At 43.5% G+C, this 15,985-nt stretch overlaps 1 protein-coding gene across 5 annotated transcripts in view; it reads left to right on the top strand.

Moving 5' to 3' along the window:
• The window catches only part of PTGIS (prostaglandin I2 synthase), a 47,838-nt gene that overhangs the window by 12,207 nt on the left and 19,646 nt on the right, over nt 1-15,985 (top strand). For all 5 annotated transcript variants that reach the window (XM_056547408.1, XM_056547411.1, XM_056547410.1 and 2 more), the window contains exons 3-6: nt 3,725-3,903; nt 5,237-5,371; nt 5,452-5,591; nt 12,117-12,298. In XM_056547408.1, the coding sequence (XP_056403383.1) occupies nt 3,725-3,903; nt 5,237-5,371; nt 5,452-5,591; nt 12,117-12,298 (636 nt within the window). The remainder of the gene's footprint in view (nt 1-3,724; nt 3,904-5,236; nt 5,372-5,451; nt 5,592-12,116; nt 12,299-15,985) is intronic.

Here is a 15,985-nt window from a genome sequence, read left to right as displayed (position 1 = left end):
TTAACAATAACTGGCCCCTATGAGTTTCACAGGGATAAACATCAAAAGCGCTGAGTGCGTATATATTACACTTAGAATAAGAAAATTTGCCCCAGTACGGTTACACCTGAATTAGGCATTAAAAGCAGGTGTGTAGGTATTTATGGCCTTTAACAATAATTGGCCCCTATGAGTTTAACAGGAAAAAATGTAAAAGCGCTGAGTGCGTATATATTACACTTAGGATAGCAGAATATGCCTCAGTACAGTTACACCTGAATTAGGCATTAAAAGCAGGTGACTAGGTATTTTAGTGCTCACACTAACTGTCCCCTATTAGCTTTAGAGTAATACACCCCAGTACAGGCCAGCATAAAGTGTACTCTCTCTCTCTCTATACTTTACCCGTTTATCTGCCTGCCTGCAGTGATGTGGGCTTCAGGTGAATTGATTCACCGCTGAAAAGATCTTTTTTCTCAGTAACACACACAGACAGACACTGTCTGCTCTCTCAGGAAAAAATCCCAGCAATGCCTGCCTGCATCGATGGCTGCCGAATATATAGGGCTGTGGCATCACAGAGCTGGCTGGCTTCTGATAGGCTGCATGCTGCATGTGATTCAGGGTGATCCCACCTACCCGCCTTTCCAGAGTTCCTTGCCCCATGTCCTCACATGTGTAGCCACCATTTTAGGTCCCCTGGCCTGGACCGCACTAAATGGAGCTTAATGAACCGATTCGTTTTATGGAATGGCGGCGATATTCGAATTCGTTACAAATCAAATTTTTCAGGAAATTCCTAACAAATTTGGATTCGTTCGATTCAATTCGCTAATCTCTAACCAGTACCATTGTACTTTTTAATAACATCTTTGATTTTACCATAAAATGTATGGCATACTCAACTGACATGTTCTCTTTATTCTGTGGGTCAATGTGATTACAACGATACCCCTAGTTACATGCATTTCGATTACTGTACTGCTTTTAGACAAAAGAAGTATGTTTATAATTGACCTATTCTAAAATTCTTATTTTTCCGTATACGGGGCTTATGAGAGCTAATTTTTGCACTGTAATCTGTAGTTTTTATCAGTACCACTTTTGTTTATATGTAACTTTTTTACACATTTTATTCATTTTTTTTCTGTTATGTGATGTGACCAAAAATGAGCAATCTTGGACTGGTATTTTTTTTATATTTACACCGTTCATCGTACAAGATCCTTAACATTATATCTTAATAGTTAATTTCCGCATGCGGCAACACCAAATATGTTTTTTTTTTTTACTTTGTTTTATTTGTGAAATTGGGGGGGGGGAGGGGGAGAGTTGATTTTATTCATAAAAAAATAAAAACTTTCATTTAAAAATTTTTGTCCCCACAGGGGACTATTTATAGCAATCTTTTGATTGGCATGGCACTGATCAGTAATGTCTGCAATCTACTTGAAGACATTACTGATATGGATAACCCCAGTTGAGACAAAATGCGCGTTTCCTCCTCAGACCCTTATAGGGTTAAGCAGGACCTTTCAGACTTGTGAGGCTCAAAAGCTGGCAAAAGAATTGTCAGGAGAATTTTTGAGAACATCTTTCACCACAGACTTACTGCAGTTTGAGGAATGGTGTGTGGCTCTAAAGAAGATCCTCAAGAACTGTTTTCTCTCAATTTCTTCCAAGAAATAAGAATTTAGCTTTCAAAAGCCTCTTTCCAAATGGGGAGGGTGGTGGTGGTTGGGGGTGTATCTGCAGTATTCAGAAAACAAAAAAGACAGAAGAAAGCTTTCCTTTAAATAAAGTATATCTATCTTAGACCTAAAACCATATGTCTATGATATACTTGCGAGGCCTGGGGTGTATTGGATGGGCATATCCAACAGGCGAGCCTTAGTAGCTATACTATTTAACAGTACTCTGGGCTGTCTCTTGATATTCCCCTATCCTGGGGCTTCTTGACAGCACTGAAGTCCACCCTAAAGACTACCTGTCAACGTATAAAAAGTCAGGGTTTGGTCCTCATAAAAAGACTTTCCCTCCCCTAACTTTTGAGACCATGGACATTGTTCAGTTAGAGCTCTTGTCCCTTCATGAGGACTTCTACAGTCAAGCACTTCCTTATTTCTAACTCAATAACCCATCAGCATTCCATTAGTTATGGATCAGACATATTGCCCAATGTTGTGCAGACTGTCTCTACTAACATCACTAATTCTGGTATTCTGTAGTAAGTGCCTTATTACCAAACGTGCATAGTCTATGTTGCAGCTATTGGTACGGAGTGTGATGAGAAAGCCATGCGTCCTGTTTTCAATGCACAGAGTAACATATTGCATGTATACTGGCCTTGGCTGCCACTGGCTTCAGGCTTGTATAGGGCTGTGTGTATGTGGAATGGCTTTATGTGATGGAAAAATCCAGAGATGCAGGAAATAAGACAAGTCACTTGTGAGGAATGTGCCGAGCTTAAGATGAGATTAGTGAGGAGAAAAACACAGAAATCCGCCGAGGAAGCATGGGGTAATGGATATTATGAACTATAGTGATCACTCAAGATGGGGGAGGGGAAGGTGAATGAAAAGCTCACAATTCCAAACCCACTCTAATATATCCTATATAAACTGTAACCTTAATATATAATGACCCTATATCCTCACATAGCAGATCTCAACATTGTACTCTCACACAGTGGATCATTCCAATCATACATCTTATGCAGCAAACCTTCCCCATCATACTCTTTACACAGCAGAGCATAACCATTATGCCCCTCACACAGCAGACTATCACCATTATGCCCCTCACACAGCAGACTATCACCATTATGGCCCTCACACAGCAGACCCTCACACAGCGGACCATCACCATTATGCCCCTCACACAGCAGAGCATAACCATTATGGCCCTCACACAGCAGACCCTCACACAGCGGACCATCACAATTATGCCCCTCACACAGCAGAGCATCACCATTATGCCCCTTACACAGCAGAGTATCACCATTATGCCCCTCACACAGCAGACCCTCACCATTATGCCCCTCACACAGCAGAGCATCATCATTATGCCCCTCACACAGCAGACTATCACCATTATGCCCATCACACAGCAGACCCTCACCATTATGCCCCTCACACAGCAGAGCATCACCATTATGCCCCTCAGACAGCAGACCTTCACCATTATGCCCCTCACACAGCAGACCCTCACCATTATGCCCCTCACACAGCAGACCCTCACCATTATGCCCCTCACACAGCAGAGCATCACCATTATGCCCCTCACACAGCAGAGCATCACCATTATGCCCCTCACACAGCAGACCCTCACCATTATGCCCCTCACACAGCAGAGCATCACCATTATGCCCCTCACACAGCAGACCCTCACCATTATGCCCCTCACACAGCAGACCCTCACCATTATGCCCCTCACACAGCAGACCCTCACCATTATGCCCCTCACACAGCAGAGCATCACCATTATGCCCCTCACACAGCAGACCCTCACCATTATGCCCCTCACACAGCAGAGCATCACCATTATGCCCCTCACACAGGAGACCCTCACCATTATGCCCCTCACACAGCAGAGCATCACCATTATGCCCCTCACACAGGAGACCCTCACCATTATGTCCCTCAGACAGCAGACCCTCACCATTATGCCCCTCACACAGCAGACCCTCACCATTATGCCCCTCACACAGCAGACTTTCACAATAGTTTCTTGTTGTTCCTCTCAGGTCCAGGTTGCTGGGAGGTTTCTGACAGTGCTGCTCGACCCATATTCCTATGATGGTGTCCTCCTACAGTCCTCCGACAAACTCGATTTTGGGAAATATGCAAAAATATTAATGGAAAGGATGTTTGATGTCCAGCTCCCTGATCATGATACTGGTGCGGAGATGAGAATCTTACAAACGTAAGGATTATGAGACTGATGGAAGAAGGTTTAACCTCTGCATGAATAATAGGGGCTTCTTGTTCTATAGATCTGTATCGTGAGATGCCGTTACAGGAAAATGGCTTGAATAATTTCTGTCTCTAAAAAAAATGGTGTCATGTTGTAGGTGGGTTCAAAATAGCAAGTACAGCATTTGCAGCATACATTCAAGGTATATGTTTTCCACTCTCTGGTGGTAAGTACATCCACTGCCTCAATTCATTGCATATATATATATATATATATATATATATATATATATATATATTAGGGATCGACCGATTATCGTTTTGGCTGATACTATCGGCAGATATTCATGATTTTGGACATTATCGGTATCGGCAATTACCTTGCTGATAATCCGATAATGCCCCACCCCATGCAACGCCCCCCCCCCACCGCACCGCTCACCACCGCAAAGCGCCGCACCCCCCACCGCACCGGCCAGAGACGGCCGCCGCCGCTGCCCCATTGCCTTCCCCATCCCCGGTTTTATAATTATCTGTTCCCGGGGCCCGGGCTCCGCGCTACTTCTGGCTCCTGCGGCGTCCTGTGTTACGCTGTGCGCTGCGCAATGACGAGTGACATCCTCAACGCAACGTCACCGTCAGTGCGCACAGTGACAGCTCAGGAGGATGCCGCAGGAGTCAGAAGTAGCGCGGACCCCAGGAACAGGTAATTATAAAACTGGGAATGGGGGAGGCAATGGGGCAGCGGCGGTCTCTGGCCGAGGCGGTGCGGTGGGGGGTGCGGTGGTGGGGCGGGGGCTATCGCGTTGGCGGTGATAGGACTCAGGAGGACCCGAGGACAGGCAGGGTGAAAGAAGCGGGTGGCGGCGGTGGTCTCTGGCACCGCAAAATGCCCTGCAGTTCATTGCAGTGCCCGCTTTAAATCAATGATCTCCAGCGGTGTCGCCGGACGGGGGGGGGGGGGGGGTGATAAATAGCTGATAACTTATACCAGAATATCGGTATAAGTTATCGGCTTTCGGCCCTAACCTCCACAGAGTATCGGTATCGGTAATGGCCCTGAAAAATCGATATCGGTCGATCCCTAATATATATATATATATATATATATATATATATATATATATATATATATATATACACACACACACATATTCCACATTCCTCAAACCTGATGGTTTGATTATACTTGTGTATACCCGGGCGCAGTTAAAGGTCCACATCATGTATATAGCTACTCCCTGCTGTAAAAGTAAAACTGTGTCCACCATACAGACAGTGACTGTGCCTACACTCTCATCTACAATAATGATTAACTGTAGCTGTGCTTTGCTCTTTTCTAGGCACCTACAACACCAGAATCTACAGCAGCTAACCAGCGTCATGTTCTACCATCTTTCCTCTGTTTTAAGCAGTGTGCCAGGGACTACATGGAGGGAGGAGGGACTGTTACACTTCAGCTATGGTGTGATGTTACGGTATAGTAAAAGGTTCTAGTTTTTCCTGATATGGCTCAGTTAGAGGAAGCCGGTTTTAATGTGTTTTCCTTGTCTCACAGATCTGGGTATTTAACCCTCTTTGGCTCAGAATCCATTCCGTGCAGTAAAGATGATCTTAGACATTCACTGGATGTTTACAATGAATTCAGTAAAGTCGATCGGCTGCTGATGAAGAGTGCTCGCGTCCAATTGTCTGCTAGTAAGTCAGGAAAATGACACAAACCATAAGGGTGGCATAGGACAATGATCAGTCCATTCTTAGACATACCCTGCAGGTGATGTAAGACATTAGCCAGTCTTCCCCTGGACATGTCCTGCAGATGATGCTGAAAACTGGTCAGTATTCTCCGGACATACCATACAGGTGGTGCTGGACTCTGGTTAGCACTCCCCAGACATACCGTGCAGATAACACAGGACTCTGGTCATTACTCCCCAGACATACCGTGCAGATAACACAGGACTCTGGTCATTACTCCCCAGACATACCGTGCAGATAACACAGGACTCTGGTCATTACTCCCCAGACATACCGTGCAGATAACACAGGACTCTGGTCATTACTCCCCAGACATACCGTGCAGGTAACACAGGACTCTGGTCATTACTCCCCAGACATACCGTGTAGATAACACAGGACTCTGGTCATTACTCCCCAGACAAACCGTGCAGGTAACACAGGACACTGGTCATTACTCCCCAGACATACCGTGCAGGTAACACAGGACACTGGTCATTACTCCCCAGACATACCGTGCAGATAACACAGGACTCTGGTCATTACTCCCCAGACATACCGTGCAGATAACACAGGACTCTGGTCATTACTCCCCAGACATACCGTGCAGGTAACACAGGACTCTGGTCATTACTCCCCAGACATACCGTGCAGATAACACAGGACTCTGGTCATTATTCCCCAGACATACCGTGCAGATAACACAGGACACTGATCATTACTCCCCAGACGTACCCTATTGGTGACAAAGGACATTGGTCATTACTCCCCAGACATACCGTGCAGATAACACAGGACTCTGGTCATTATTCCCCAGACATACCGTGCAGATAACACAGGACTCTGGTCATTATTCCCCAGACATACCGTGCAGATAACACAGGACTCTGGTCATTATTCCCCAGACATACCGTGCAGGTAACACAAGACACTGGTCATTACTCCCCAGACATACCGTGCAGATAACACAGGACTCTGGTCATTATTCCCCAGACATACCGTGCAGATAACACAGGACTCTGGTCATTATTCCCCAGACATACCGTGCAGATAACACAGGACTCTGGTCATTATTCCCCAGACATACCGTGCAGATAACACAGGACTCTGGTCATTATTCCCCAGACATACCGTGCAGATAACACAGGACTCTGGTCATTACTCCCCAGACATACCGTGGAGATAACACAGGACTCTGGTCATTACTCCCCAGACATACCGTGCAGATAACACAGGACTCTGGTCATTATTCCCCAGACATACCGTGCAGATAACACAGGACTCTGGTCATTACTCCCCAGACATACCGTGCAGATAACACAGGACACTGGTCATTACTCCCCAGACATACCGTGCAGGTAACACAGGACTCTGGTCATTACTCCCCAGACATACCGTGCAGATAACACAGGACACTGGTCATTACTCCCCAGACATACCGTGCAGGTAACACAGGACTCTGGTCATTACTCCCTAGACATACCTTGCAGGTAACACAGGACTCTGGTCATTACTCCCCAGACATACCGTGCAGATAACACAGGACTCTGGTCATTATTCCCCAGACATACCTTGCAGATAACACAGGACACTGGTCATTATTCCCCAGACATACCGTGCAGGTAACACAGGACTCTGGTCATTACTCCCCAGACATACCGTGCAGGTAACACAGGACTCTGGTCATTACTCCCCAGACATACCGTGCAGATAACACAGGACACTGGTCATTACTCCCCAGACATACCGTGCAGATAACACAGGACACTGGTCATTACTCCCCAGACATACCGTGCAGATAACACAGGACACTGGTCATTACTCCCCAGACATACCGTGCAGATAACACAGGACACTGGTCATTACTCCCCAGACATACCGTGCAGGTAACACAGGACTCTGGTCATTACTCCCCAGACATACCGTGCAGATAACACAGGACTCTGGTCATTATTCCCCAGACATACCGTGCAGATAACACAGGACTCTGGTCATTACTCCCCAGACATACAGTGCAGGTAACACAGGACACTGGTCATTACTCCCCAGACATACCGTGCAGGTAACACAGGACTCTGGTCATTACTCCCCAGACATACCGTGCAGATAACACAGGACTCTGGTCATTACTCCCCAGACATACCGTGCAGGTAACACAGGACTCTGGTCATTACTCCCCAGACATACCGTGCAGATAACACAGGAACACTGGTCATTACTCCCCAGACATACCGTGCAGATAACACAGGACACTGGTCATTACTCCCCAGACATACCGTGCAGGTAACACAGGATTCTGGTCATTACTCCCCAGACGTACCGTGCAGATAACACAGGACTCTGGTCATTATTCCCCAGACATACCGTGCAGATAACACAGGACACTGGTCATTACTCCCCAGACATACCGTGCAGGTAACACAGGACTCTGGTCATTACTCCCCAGACATACCGTGCAGATAACACAGGACTCTGGTCATTATTCCCCAGACATACCGTGCAGATAACACAGGACTCTGGTCATTACTCCCCAGACATACAGTGCAGGTAACACAGGACACTGGTCATTACTCCCCAGACATACCGTGCAGGTAACACAGGACTCTGGTCATTACTCCCCAGACATACCCTACTGGTGACAAAGGACATTGGTCATTACTCCCCAGACATACCGTGCAGATAACACAGGACTCTGGTCATTATTCCCCAGACATACCGTGCAGATAACACAGGACTCTGGTCATTATTCCCCAGACATACCGTGCAGGTAACACAGGACACTGGTCATTACTCCCCAGACATACCGTGCAGGTAACACAGGACTCTTGTCATTACTCCCCAGACATACCCTACTGGTGACAAAGGACATTGGTCATTACTCCCCAGACATACCTTGCAGATAACACAGGACACTGGTCATTACTCCCCAGACATACCGTGCAGGTAACACAGGACTCTGGTCATTACTCCCCAGACATACCCTACTGGTGACAAAGGACATTGGTCATTACTCCCCAGACATACCTTGCAGATAACACAGGACACTGGTCATTACTCCCCAGACATACCGTGCAGATAACACAGGACACTGGTTATTACCCGACCTTTTATTAACAGGCTACAAAACACATCTTTTATTAATTCATGAATAAAATTAAAGCAGTGTTTGTGTTTATCACAGCAAGGTAAAATCTCAAGTGGTCAGAAAGACAGCAAAAATGTGAATTTATAAGGAGTAGGAGAGGCTCTTATAAACTAGTTTCCTGGGACCCAAGCTACTCAAATAACACCTATACCCACGGTGTAAAAAAATGCAATAAATAAAAAATAGAAATTGAGGCTCAGGGTCAATGAATATTGGATGATGATATGTTTATTATAATAATATATATGATAGTTAAAGTGTGTTCCGAACCTCACAGGGCCCTCGTGGGTTGGCAATTGTACAATAAAAATTCACAATATATATACAAAAATAATACGGCAATTTTCATAAATTTGTAATATGGCAAAATTCATAAAATTGTAAAAATTTATAAAAAATATAAGAGTGTCCACAGTATCTGATAAAACAGCCAAAATTATCCACAGTGTCTGATAAATCAGTCAAAATTATCCACAGTGTCCGATAAGCCAGACGAAAAAATAGAGATATTCTTGATAAATTGATCTAATAGTTCAGATGGTGGGTACCATGAAAATAAAGTGCATATTGATCTCTTAGTAGTTTTGTTCAAATGAATCCCCTTGTATGTGAATCATTTGTAATCAGATTTATAAATTCTGGCTCTTTATGCAAAGAGCCTGCTGCTAGAGACTGGGCAGTCTCAACGATATGCAGCGATGTCTGAAGTGAGCTTATAGGGAGGATACAATGTTGCTAGACAAGTGATACTATGTATGCATACAATTGTGTAAAGGGTTTAGTTCTCTTGAATGAAACACCTGCTGCTAGAGATTTTGTGGTCTCAAAATATGCAATGGTCTCAATATACATAGTATCTGATGTGGCGCTGGTGGTCCCGGCTTGGTAAAGATGATGGTCAGCTGTTAGAGACACGGCTTGTCTCAAAAGATACAGCAAATTGTAGAGGATGCGATCCTTGTAACGGCTCTGATAATTAGCCCGGTGTGCCGTATCCTCGTGGCTGGAGCATTGCGCATAAGTTTTATGCGCCAAAAATTGAAGGGTTCTGCCTCTGGGATATTGGCTGTATAGAGTGGCACTTAGAAGAGAAAGCTGGACGCGTTTCAAGTCCTCCATAGGACTTTTCCTCAGCAGCTTAAAGTAGAAGTGAGTTCCCAAAGTCCTTTAGTGGGGCTTTTATATGTATAGCTCCTCCCTTTATGGGAGGATATCACAACCACTTAGAAAAAATAGTAAGTTGGGATTCTGTGGAAAATGTGGTGGAAATCCATCTTTACATAAGACTAAAACATGTTTGTTATATAACATAGAAAACGTGTTGGGAATCCATCAGACTAAAACATGTTTGTTATATAACATAGAGAACGTGGTGGGAATCCATCAGACTAAAACATGTTTGTTGTATAACATAGAAAACGTGGTGGGAATCCATCAGACTAAAACATGTTTGTTGTATAACATAGAAAACGTGGTGGGAATCCATCAAACTAAAACATGTTTGTTATATAACATAGAAAACGTGGTCGGAATCCATCAGACTAAAACATGTTTGTTATATAACATAGAAAACGTGGTGGGAATCCATTTTCCACAGAATCTCAACTTACTATTTTTTCTAAGTGGTTGTGATATCCTCCCATAAAGGGAGGAGCTATACATATGAAAAACCCACTAAAGGACTTTGGGAACTCACTTCTACTTTTAGCTGCTGAGGAAAAGTCCTATGGAGGACTTGAAACGCGTCCAGCTTTCCCTTCTAAGTGCCCCTCCATACAGCCAATATCCCAGAGGCAGAACCCTTCAATTTTCGGCGCATCAAACCTATGCGCAACACTCCAGCCATGAGGATACGCCACACCGGGCTAATTATCAGAGCCGTTACAAGGATTGCCTCCTCTACAATTTGCTGTATCTTTTGAGACAAGCCGTGTCTCTAACAGTCGACCATCATCTGTACCAAGCCGGGACCACCAGCGCCACACAGGTACTATGTATACAGCTATGCTGTACTTTTGAAGCGCTGCAGTCCCCTGTTTATTTGCCCACCAAAACCCACTGCATATTTTGAGACTGCAAAATCTCTAGCAGCAGGTGTTTCATTCAAGAGAACTAAACCCTTTACACAATTGTATGCATACATAGTATCACTTGTCTAGCAACATTGTATCCTCCCTATAAGCTCACTTCAGACATCTCTGCATATCATTGAGACTGCCCAGTCTCTAGCAGCGGGCTCTTTGTGCAAAGAGCCAGAACTTATACATCGGATTGCAAACGATTCACATATAAGGGGATTCATTTGAACAAAACTACTAAGAGATTAATATGCACTTTATTTTCATGGTACCCATCATCTGAACTATTAGATCAATTTCTCAAGAATATCTCTATTTTTTCGGCTGGCTGATCGGACACTGTGGATAATTTTGACTGATTTATCGGACACTGTTGATAATTTTGGCTGTTTTATTGGATACTGTTGACACTCTTATATTTTTTATAAATTTTTTACAATTTTATGAATTTTACTAATTACCTGTTGATATTAGTTACAATTGCCGTATTATATTTGTATATCTATTGTGAATTTTTATTGTGTATTTGCCGACCCACAAGGGCCCTGTGAGGTTCGGCACACACTTTAACTATCATATATATTAGAGATGAGCGAACTTACAGTATATTTGATTCGTCACGAACTTCTCGGCTCGGCAGTTGATGACTTTTCCTGTATAAATTAGTTCAGCCTTCAGGTGCTCCGGTGGGCTGGAAAAGGTGGATACATTCCTAGGAAAGAGTCTCCTAGGACTGTATCCACCTTTTCCAGCCCACCGGAGCACCGGAAAGCTGAACTAATTTATGCAGGAAAAGTCATCAACTGCCGAGCCGAGAAGTTTGTGACGAATCGAATTTACTGTAAGTTCGCTCATCTCTAATATATATTTTATCATAATAAACATATCATCATCCAATATTCATTGACCCTGAGCCTCAATTTCCATTTTTTTAAATGTGAATTTAGCTTAAACAACTGACTGATGATGATGATGGTGTGTGGCTGTCATTATATTACAGAGGATCCCCTTTATAATAATAATTCCTTGCAAATGTTTTCTTTAGTGGGATTTGAACCCAGGCCCCAAGGCATCCCCTTTAATAATATATTCATATAAAACATCACAGCACAAGAGAGTTGGGTGGTTGGATATTGTACAGTGGGGTTCAAAAATATCTGTTACTAGAATAACCCCCATCATCCCAGAAGACCCACACCTGACTGGATCTGCACAGAGGCCTCTAACATACAAACATACTGAATCCATACTTGTCTTGTGCAGTGGAGAAGAAGGAGCTCAGGCCAGTAAAAGAGAAACTTTGGCAGCTGCTGGACATAGAAAAACTCTGCAGAAAACCTGGCAGAAGCAAATGGATAGAGAGCTATCAGCGCCACCTACAGGAACTTGGTGTACCTACAACTATGCAGTGCAGGGCTATGCTCCTCCAACTGTGGGCCACACAGGTAAGAGACATCACACCTGTTTATGCAAGAGGCTCGTGAATTAAATACACTCATTGACCAAAAAAATAAATAAAAAGATGCACTAGCTAGAAATGTCAGATTGTTTGCAAAACTCTGTGTGAGGTTATGTTGTAGGCAGATGTGTATATAGTTACAGATGTGGTCTCTGTATACACTGGGTCTTGTCACAAGAGGGCGTAATAGGGCACCCCTGGTTGGCCTATAAAATTCTCTTTTGTACTTTTGTAGCTTCTTTGCGAGGGATCATTAAAGGGGTACTCCCGTGGAAAACGTTTTTTTTTTTTTTTTTAAATCAACTGGTGCCAAAAAGTTAAACAGATTTGTAAATTACTTTTCTTTAAAAAAAATGTAATCCTTCCAGTATTAATTAGCGGCTTTATACTACAGAGGAAATGCTTTTCTTTTTTGGATTTCACGACCACAGTGCTCTCTGCTGACCTCTGCTGTCCATTTTAGGAACTGTCCAGAGCAGCATAAGTTTGCTATGGGGATTTTCTCCTGCTCTGGTCAGTTCCTAAAATGGACTGCAGGGTAAAAAAAACCCTAATAAAGCTAACCTCACCCCTGAAACCTGACTTTTATTCATAATGTCCATAAAAGATATGTATATGTGAGTAACTCAAAGTTGAATTGGAGTTATTGTGTGACAGCAATAATTGTTGTCTCCTTAGTTGATAAGTATAAACCCCATCTGATCTTCTATATGATATTAGGAGCATGAAGATCTCCTAAACTTATGACACACTAAAGCCTCAATGACATAACCAAGCCCCCCCCCCCCCCACTTGTTTCATTGCCACTGCAACGTCCCCAGGAAGGTTGGGCAATGGCTGCCAATACTGTTTTTTTTTTTTGACTTACCAAGATGGACGTTAAACTTCCTGTTCCCTTAAAGGGAACCAATCATCAGATTTTACCATCTATAACGCTTGGCAAAGCATTATATACGGTAAAATATTTATCCTCACCATCCCCGGGGTACACTCCTGCCCCCAGGGATTGTGAAGATATGAACTTATAAACTGCTCCCCTGGGCGGGGAGCTCCTCTCACCTACTCCTGTTACTTCGGCCGGCAGCGATGCCCCCCTTGGCTTGATTGACGGGCCGCGTCATCGCTCTGCTCTGTCTGTTCAGTGAGCAGAGCGATGATGCGGCGCATCACTCAAGTCGAGGGGGCGTCGCTGCCGGCCAAAGTAATGGACTAAGTGAGAGGAGCTCCCCGCCCAGGGGACTCCTTACAGGGCCGCCGGGGACTAGTTTAAAACTTCATATCTTCACCATACCTGGGGGCAGGAGCATCCCCCGGGGATGGTGAGGATAAAGATTTTACCCTATATAACACTTTGCCAAGCATTATATAGGGTAAGATCTGATGATTGGTTCCCTTGATAATCCTTATATCCTGGTGCTGTTTGTTTACATATTAAAGATTTTATCACAAAAAATATGTTAGGTGACATTATAGATCTGGAATTACCATTGGAGGAAGATAACCTGCTGATATAAGGATTGCTTACATTGAAGCTTATGGGACCAAAATTCCCATCATGGTAATTCATTGCCCAACCCTCCTGAGGACATTGCAGTAGCGACAAAACACGTAGAGGGGGCATGTTAATTACATATACATATCTTTTTACAGGAATTTTCAATAAAAGTCATGTTTTAGAGTTGAAGTTAAAGGGGTTCTCCACCATTAGGTGATTTTAGTATGTACCTGGCAGACAGTAATGGACATGCTTAGTAAGGATCAGCAATTGTCTTGGGGCTAAATGGCTATGTTGTGAGATTACCATAACACTGTGGCTAGCTGTTTGTGAACTGATATTTCCTGTTTTAGTTTACTTTTTTTTTTACTACAAATCCCATAATTCCATTTTCCTCCCTCCCACACATCAGCCACCCCACCCATTGAAACATAAATGAGCTGCATCCATTCAAAAGACCTGTGGTTTTCAATCAGGGTGCCATCAGCTGTTGCATTAGTTGCAGATTGATCCCTCCAGCCATTGAAGCAGACAGGCTCCCTGTCATCAGCTGACTAGTGAGTCAGGTCTCGGCCCAGTGGCGTTGCTAGGGTTGGTGTCACCCGGTGTGGTAGAAAATGGTGTCACCCCATACCTTCCCCCTCCCCCAAGTTTTTAGCCTGTTGTGACAGACACCACTGTTGTAGCGCATTGTGAGAAATTCCAGTATAATAATCAGATATACCAGTTGCCACAGAATAGGAAAGTGTTAAAGAAGTTTTCACCATTTAAATATACAGTTCCCAGAATTAATTAAAGGGGTACTCCACTGGAAAACATTTACTTTTATATCAACTGGTGCCAGAAAGTTAAACAGATTTTAAAATTACTTCTATTTAAAATCTTAATCCTTACAGTACTTATCAGCTGCTGTATGCTCCACAGGAAGTTGTGTAGTTCTTTCCAGTCTGACCACAGTGCTATTTGCTGACACCTCTGTCCATGTCAGGAACTGTCCAGAGCAGGATAGGTTTGCTATGGGGATTTGCTCCTACTATGGACAGTTCTTGACATGGACAAAGGTGTCAGCACAGAGCACTGTGGTCAGACAGAAAATAAATTAAAAAAGAAAAGAACTTCCTGTGAATCACTTATACACCAGCTAATAAGTACTGGAAGGATTAAGATTTTTAAATAGAAGTAATTTACAAATCTGTTTAACTTTGTAGCACCACTTGATAAAAAAAATGTTTTCCAGTAGAGTACCCCTTTGAGCAGTGGTGAGGTTATGCTGGGAGTTGTAGTTTCACTCACCATAACTGTAGAACTTACAAGTGACTACAGCTCTGATAAGACACAGAGAGGAGAATGTACAATGATATCAGTGACTACAGGTGACGTCTTCTCTATAGTCTTCCCTTATCTAATTCAGATGGTACATACCGCCTGGTCCAGCTAAAACTTCTGTCTGTAGAATGTGACGCCCAAACGTCTCCTCACTATGTCAACGCATTCTCATCCTCTATATGAAAACAAGTATTATTATAAACCTGCCAGACACTGTATCCTCTAAATATAATACTACTATACACTATACTCTTTGATTATAAACCTTCCATACACCATACCCACTGAATATAATACTACCACACACTGTACATTCTGAATATTATGCCAACACATACTGTACACTCTGAATATAAATCTGCCACATACTGTACCCCTGAATATAATACCACCACACACTGTACCCTCTGAATATAATACTACCACACACTGTACATTATGAATATAATACCATCACATACTGTACCCTCTGAATATAAATCTACCACATACTGTACCCCTGAATATAATACCGCCACACACTGTACCCTCTGAATATAATACTACCACACACTGTACATTCTGAATATAACACCATCACATACTGTACCCTCTGAATATAAATCTACCACATACTATACCCCTGAATATAATACCGCCACACACTGTACCCTCTGAATATAATACTACCACACACTGTACATTCTGAATATAACACCATCACATACTGTACCCTCTGAATATAAATCTACCACATACTGTACCCCTGAATATAATACTGCCACACACTGTACCCCTGAATATAATACTACCACCCACTGCGCCCTCTGAATATAATACTACCACAAACTGCGCCCTCTGAATTTAACGTTG

The sequence above is a fragment of the Hyla sarda genome, chromosome 12 (assembly GCF_029499605.1).
Source record: "Hyla sarda isolate aHylSar1 chromosome 12, aHylSar1.hap1, whole genome shotgun sequence".
In the NCBI taxonomy this organism is placed as follows: Eukaryota; Metazoa; Chordata; class Amphibia; order Anura; family Hylidae; genus Hyla; species Hyla sarda.
The sequence above is the reverse complement of the archived record's forward strand: the minus strand, read 5'-3'. Positions and strand labels throughout refer to the sequence as shown.